Genomic DNA, 6049 nt, shown 5'->3' with positions numbered 1-6049 from the left:
CGGGCGCCGGCGCTGAGCGAGGCGGATCGGCGGCCATGGAGAAGGCGGCCGGCGCGGCGACGGCGGCGGCGGCGGAGGGAGGCGGCGACGGCGGCGACGCCGGGAGCGCCACGGCGGGGCCCGGTCCCCCGGAGGAGCCGAACGGCGGCGCCGGCACCTCGCCGCCGTCGTGCCCGCCCGGGGCGGCGGCGGCGGCGGCGCCGCGGGGGCTGGTGCGGGTGTGCGACCTGCTGCTGAAGAAGAAGGCGCCGACGAAGGCGAAGCGGAGCGGGCGGGCGGGCCGGCCGGCCAGCAGCAGCGAGAGCGGCGGCGGCGGCAGCGAGAGCAGCAACAACGGCAGCGAGGAGGAGGAGGAGGACGACGACGACGAGGAAGAGGAAGAAGAGGAGGTCTCCGAGGTACCGCGGGGACGGGCGTCCCCGGGGATGGGGAGACGGGTCCCCGCGGGGGGGGGGCGGGCTGCGGGGACGGGGCTGCTCCGCCTGGCTCGGGGGGCGATGCCCGGGGAGGGGAGGCCCCGGGGGCGGCGGGGCGGCCCCGGGGTTGCCCTACTGATCCGGTTTCATAATTCCTCCCTGCTCCCGCCCCCGCCGCCCGCGGGGACCTGCCGCAGAGGCAGGAAGGGGGCAGCACCGCGCCGGCCTCCTGGCGGGGCGGGACCGGGGGGCCGGGACCCGGGGCACGGCGGGGTGCCGCGGCCGAGGCGGCCTCGCGGGAGGCCCCCGCGCGCCTCCCGCCTCGCTGATGCCGGCGGGAGCGGCCGCCAGTGCCCCGCCGGGTTGCGTGCGGGGGGTGTGTGGGGTGTGGGTGTGTGTGCCAGCGTGTCCCGGGGTGGTGGTGGGGGGCCGCTGGGGGAAGGTGTGGAGGAGGCCCGGGGTTGCCCCGGGGGCCGGCGGCTCCCTGGGAGCCTCAGCCGGCGACGGCCTTCGTCTCTGTTTTTGGGCACGTGTGGCTTTTGTCGGGAGTGCTGCGGGTACAGCCGGGCTGAGGCTTTGGAGGTAGGCCTGAGCTCTGGGCGCGTTGCTAGAAAGCTGGTTGCGCTCCCAGTCATGGGAATAGATCATCTTGAAGGAAAGCAGGCGAATGTGCAGCTGAAGGGAAGGCTGCCTTGGAGCCCTGGGCGTTTTGCTCTCGTCCGTCGCGGTCTCGGAACCTGACAGCAGCCACCGTTCCAACCTGATGCTGACACAAGCACAAGGAAGCATTACTAACTTTATCTCGTTTAATGTTAGGTTTTTCAGGTAGGTATCGCTGGAAAAGGACAAGCAAGACTCGAAGCCCCTTTCTTATTTGCGTGTGTAGTCACACAGAGTTGCTTTGCGGAGTAGTTTTAATTCTGTAACCTTCTAAGCTGAATGTTCGCTTCCCCTTTTTTCGAATTGTGTCCTCAAAAAAGTCCTCTTCGAGTTTGCCAGCTTTTCTTTGAACTTTATTTCTAAGCGGTTTGGCTTTTAAGTGGTATATCTACTTTTGTGTTAGAAATTAAAATAAGCAGGAAGAAAGGGAAGGAAGAGTCTGATACGTTTAAGGAAGGGCTGGGCTAAGACGGTGATAGGTTTTTCCACGGTTAAGAAGCACTCTGCATTTTATTTCTGCAGAAGTTGATACAAGAAGCATTTTATCCAACTTCAGTGGGATAAATTGCACGCAATGAGCGTGTCTCAGTTAACAAGTAATTATGCCTGGCATTTTGCTTCTGTGGTGTTTATTTTAGGAAAGTGAATATCGTCATGTAGGTAGAAGTATCATCACGTAGGTAGAAGTTTTTGAGGTGTAAAACTTGTAAGGTGGGCAGCCATGGTTACGTGCTGAACTGTGCCATCTAGTAGTCCTACGGATACTTGAAGAGCTCTCTTACTCTCTTGAACGGAGTCCCTTGAGTTTTGCTACGGTGGTGTGTGGCGAAGGGATGAAGGCCCTTTAACGACTTAGCAGATGCATCGGTTGATAGTTAAGCATTGAGGTGAGTTGTATATGATGGCAACCTTCAACAGAATTTGTGTAAAGTGAGACTCGTTGGCAAAATCATAGCCAAGATTTATTTTGTGGTCTGTAGCCATTCTTCCAAATGGCTCCTTACATCGATCGCTTTCAAATGGTATAGTGCGTATGGCGCGACGAGAAAGGCAGAGGCAACCGAGGAGTGTATGTAGTCTTAGGTGAGGTGAGCCTTTGCTTGCATGCTGTACCTTACATAGCCATGGGTACCTATTTAATATGCTTTGAAACCTGCAGAGAGATGAAAAAGCAAATGGTCATTAAACTATCATGAGGTGGCAGAAGAATACTTGACTTTTTTGACAGAATGACATGTGCTGTAGATACTGATAGCTGGCAAGGCAGTTATGGCATCTGGAAGCTTCCCTGACGTTTTCATCTTACTCATAGTAAGTGAAGACTTTCCCAGTCTGGGTGGTCTGGGACTAGATATTAAGCAGGGGTTAGTAAGTGATAAACAAGTTGATAATACTGAGTTTATTAAGTTCAGGATAGCATACATTTTGTCATGTATCGGCTTCGTTTATAATAATTCTTGATCATTCAGGTTGCTTGCAAAAGACTGTTCTAGTCTTTCTCCCACTGCCTTCAGGATGAACTGATGCAGCTTGTAGAGTATGCACGGCAGAAATGACACGTTTTTAGGAATGTGAACATGAGGATGGCCTGATTAATGGAGCAGAGGATCTAACTTAAAGTAGTTCCCAGCAGCTCCTGGGGAGGAAATGTGTTTTGCGTGTTCTCAGAGAAAGGGAGTTTTCCTTGTCTGAAAGCAACCTTTGGCTTTTAGAAGCTTTTTTTTAAAAAAAAAAAAAAAAGTAAGTTTGTTTCTACTGTGGGATTTTTATTTTTGGGGGTTTACTTTTTTTTTTTTAGTTCAGACTTACGTGAGATGTGCATAGCTTGTGTGGCAGTCAGCAGTTGGATTGTGGTCTTCTGACCACTGGCAGTCTGGAAGGCACGTAAAATGAAAAACACAATCTAAGTTTATGGTTTTGTTGTAAACGGAAACTATTGTGGAAACACTGCATAAGATGGTGTTCCCTCCCAACGGTTCAGTTCATTATCTCTGTAAACTTAAGACAGTTTGTCTTAGGCTATTTTTTGCCCTTCCCATGCTTAATACAGTAATACTTCTCTAATCTCTGAAGCAAAGTACTTCTAGGTTTGCCTGCTAATGAGACAGCTTCTGAAAATCAGGAGTGCAGTAGCAACAAGTCAAAGGGGTTATAATCGGAAACCTGGCAGATACTAAATCACGAAAACCCCATGAGTGGGAAGACATTGTTTGGCTCAGTTGTTGCTCAGCTGATGGAATGGAATAAGAAGTTGTAATCAGATGTTTTCGTCTCAGTCTGTTTCTAAACTTCATTAGATCTCAGTGTGGAAGCATAGGCACTGGATAGAGCTTTGGGAGAAGTTAAATTGAAATTTCATACCAACAACTTAATGAGCTCCTACTACAATGTTCGTGGCAACCTCCAAGGTTGCTTTTTGAAATTGTGGCAAATGGCTGCTTGCCAGAAAACCAAAATTCTAGGTAGCGCGGGCCAGTATTGTCTGTAAATGGCAAATTGCCTTTACCCTAACCACCAGTTAGTAAAAAAAAAAAAAAAAGCAACTCTTTTCAGTACACAGGAAGAGCAATCTTAAGAGAAAAATGACGGTAGAAGTTACATACCGGGGGAGGTCAGTTTGCATGCTTCCTGGCAGAATGCTGGCCTTCGTTTATGAACGATCACGTACGACAGGCGAAATTGTTCGGTTTTCGTAGAGGTAGTGTCTCAAGCTGTTTAAGGAGCTGTATTGTTGTTAAATAGCACTGCAGTGCCACTTCGATGAGGTGATAACTCGCAGGGAGCGTGCATTCGGGCGAAAATTGGATAGGTGCAGTGACACATACGGAAAACTTAATCGGTTGGCACGTTAGATGTTTAAGGGTGAGATGAAAGTGCATCTCTGTTCGCGATCAGAATTGCGGGAGGAGTGTCATTGAACACGACTATATTCTTGGGCCAGTCTATTCATTGCGTCCCTAATGGGAAGCTGCTTTTACTTTTTAGTGGGGCTTTGTACGGTGTACTCTCCACCCCCCATTTAGCATGGCTTATTATTGATATGTAAATATGTGAAACAAGTAGGAAGAAAACTGCCCCTCAAGTTTGTGCTTTAGGTCAAGTCAAAGGTCTGTCTTCTGAGCTGCTTAAAAGAATGATTTTTCAGGACATGAGTCAAAAAAAAAAAAAAAAAAGGTGGGGGGGAGGAGGGAGCAGGTTAGACAAATGAAAGCTGACATATAATGTGAAGCTTAGGAACATTATTATTGTTTGGGAACTTTTATTATTTGCTTTTTTTTGTGTGAAAACATGGTTTAGCAGTTCCTCTGAACAGGCTCAGATAAACAACATTAATATGCAGGTTTCCTGAAAGTGTTCTTGTATGTACTGATTTTGTTAAACATTTGTCTTCAATAAATAGTGAAATAGTGCAAAAATGAGCAAGTCCCAGCCGCAAGTTGCTACTTAAAAATCTGATGTGCAGAGTGCATTAGGGCTTCTCTTATTAAACACAGAAAGGTTTAATTGTATAATAAAAACTGTTCACGAACTTATTTCAAGTCTTTGAACTTACAGGCTGTTTGCTGCTGGCAGTGAAGTTTATAATTGCTTTTCCTCATATCGTATCCATTTTAAGAGTTTGTAAGTTCAGTTTTCTCCCTGAGCAGAGAGTCTCGTGATGATTAGATGTAGATCAGTCTTGGTTTTGTGTGTGTTTACTTCTGTTCTTTATTTCATTCTTTCTGGCTGGTATAGTTTTTTACTGGATTCTCATATGATGTGCAAATTAGCTTTCCTAAACATAATCCTCAATAATGCTAGCTATACCTGAAAGCGCTGCGCTATGCAAGGGATGTGTCTGAGATGTTTTGGCTGTTTCTTAAGCGTTCTTGTTTTGACTTGGGCCCCATAGCTGCCGTAAATAAAAGTTCATTTTTGTTTTTTTTCAGCTGCATTTGAATTAATAATTGAACTGAACTAGTAAGATGAAGTAAATAAAACAACAAAACACCACCAGTCCTCTAAAATTCCTTCATGCAGAAGAAGCTACTCTCCTTTAGCTTCAGATATAAGGTGTTAATCTGAAAACTTGGGCTTACTGGTGTGATTTCAAGAGCGTCACAGGCACACGGTTGTAATACTTAAATTGTGAAAGGCTTTAACAGCTTAAGTGTTTCTTAATTTCTTTCTTGATTTGAAACACGGAATTTATTTTATAATTTTTTTTCTTTAATCCCAACTGTCTTAATTAGAATCCTGGAATAAGGCCTCTGGATTCTGCAGGGTTGCTAAAGAGCCAGTATGTCTCGCTTGACCGCTGTATGATACGTTCTCTGTACTACCATTACTTTAGTCTCCTTGTCTCTTCAAATACGGGACTGAACACGCAACTAATTGGGCTCTGTCCTTGTTAGTGTGTGACATCCTGATGTACAGTTCAGTCTTGTGTTCTGCCGCGTTGTTTATGCCATAATTCTTTTCTTTCTGTCTACTCGGGCAGTTTTTTGCCTGTACCGTTTTGTTTCTTCCCTTCAAAAGAAGAAATAATAGTGAAATCCCTTAGGAAAAAACAACAAACGTGTTAAGACCCAAGGTGATTTTGGCGTTTTCCTCATCAGTGTAGCTACTACAATGTATAGCTTGGCATAGCGATAGTTACCTTACATCGGTTGAACTGATGTGACTGAAAAAGCAGGTGAGCCTCGGCAGGGTCCGTGGCAGACTTCTTTTCCATCTCGAGGAAGAACCTTATCGTGACACTTCAGAAACGCGAATTCTCACCTGGACGTTACGTACTCCCGACACGAAGCCCGCTCTTATATTATAATAATATAATATAAAATATTTTAACTGGGTTGGTGCTACGGGAGAGGTTTTTGTTTTAGCTTGCGTGAGGGATATGATATGTATGATATAACTGTCAAGAGTCAGCCTCCATTAATTGTCTCTGAAGACCAGTAGAATTTGAGATTGCCTGGAAGCGCATAAAGGAT

General features: G+C 47.0%; 1 protein-coding gene across 1 annotated transcript in view; it reads left to right on the top strand.

Annotated features, from left to right (window-relative positions):
• The first annotated feature begins 35 nt into the window (after positions 1-35).
• Positions 36-6049, top strand: part of ANKRD17 (ankyrin repeat domain 17) — a 95998-nt gene continuing 89984 nt past the window's right edge. Inside the window, exon 1 of the mRNA XM_076337462.1 lies at positions 36-398. Coding sequence (XP_076193577.1) covers positions 36-398 — 363 coding nt within the window. The remainder of the gene's footprint in view (positions 399-6049) is intronic.

This window comes from Aptenodytes patagonicus, chromosome 4 (assembly GCF_965638725.1).
Source record: "Aptenodytes patagonicus chromosome 4, bAptPat1.pri.cur, whole genome shotgun sequence".
Lineage (NCBI taxonomy): Eukaryota > Metazoa > Chordata > Aves > Sphenisciformes > Spheniscidae > Aptenodytes > Aptenodytes patagonicus.
The sequence above is the reverse complement of the archived record's forward strand: the minus strand, read 5'-3'. Positions and strand labels throughout refer to the sequence as shown.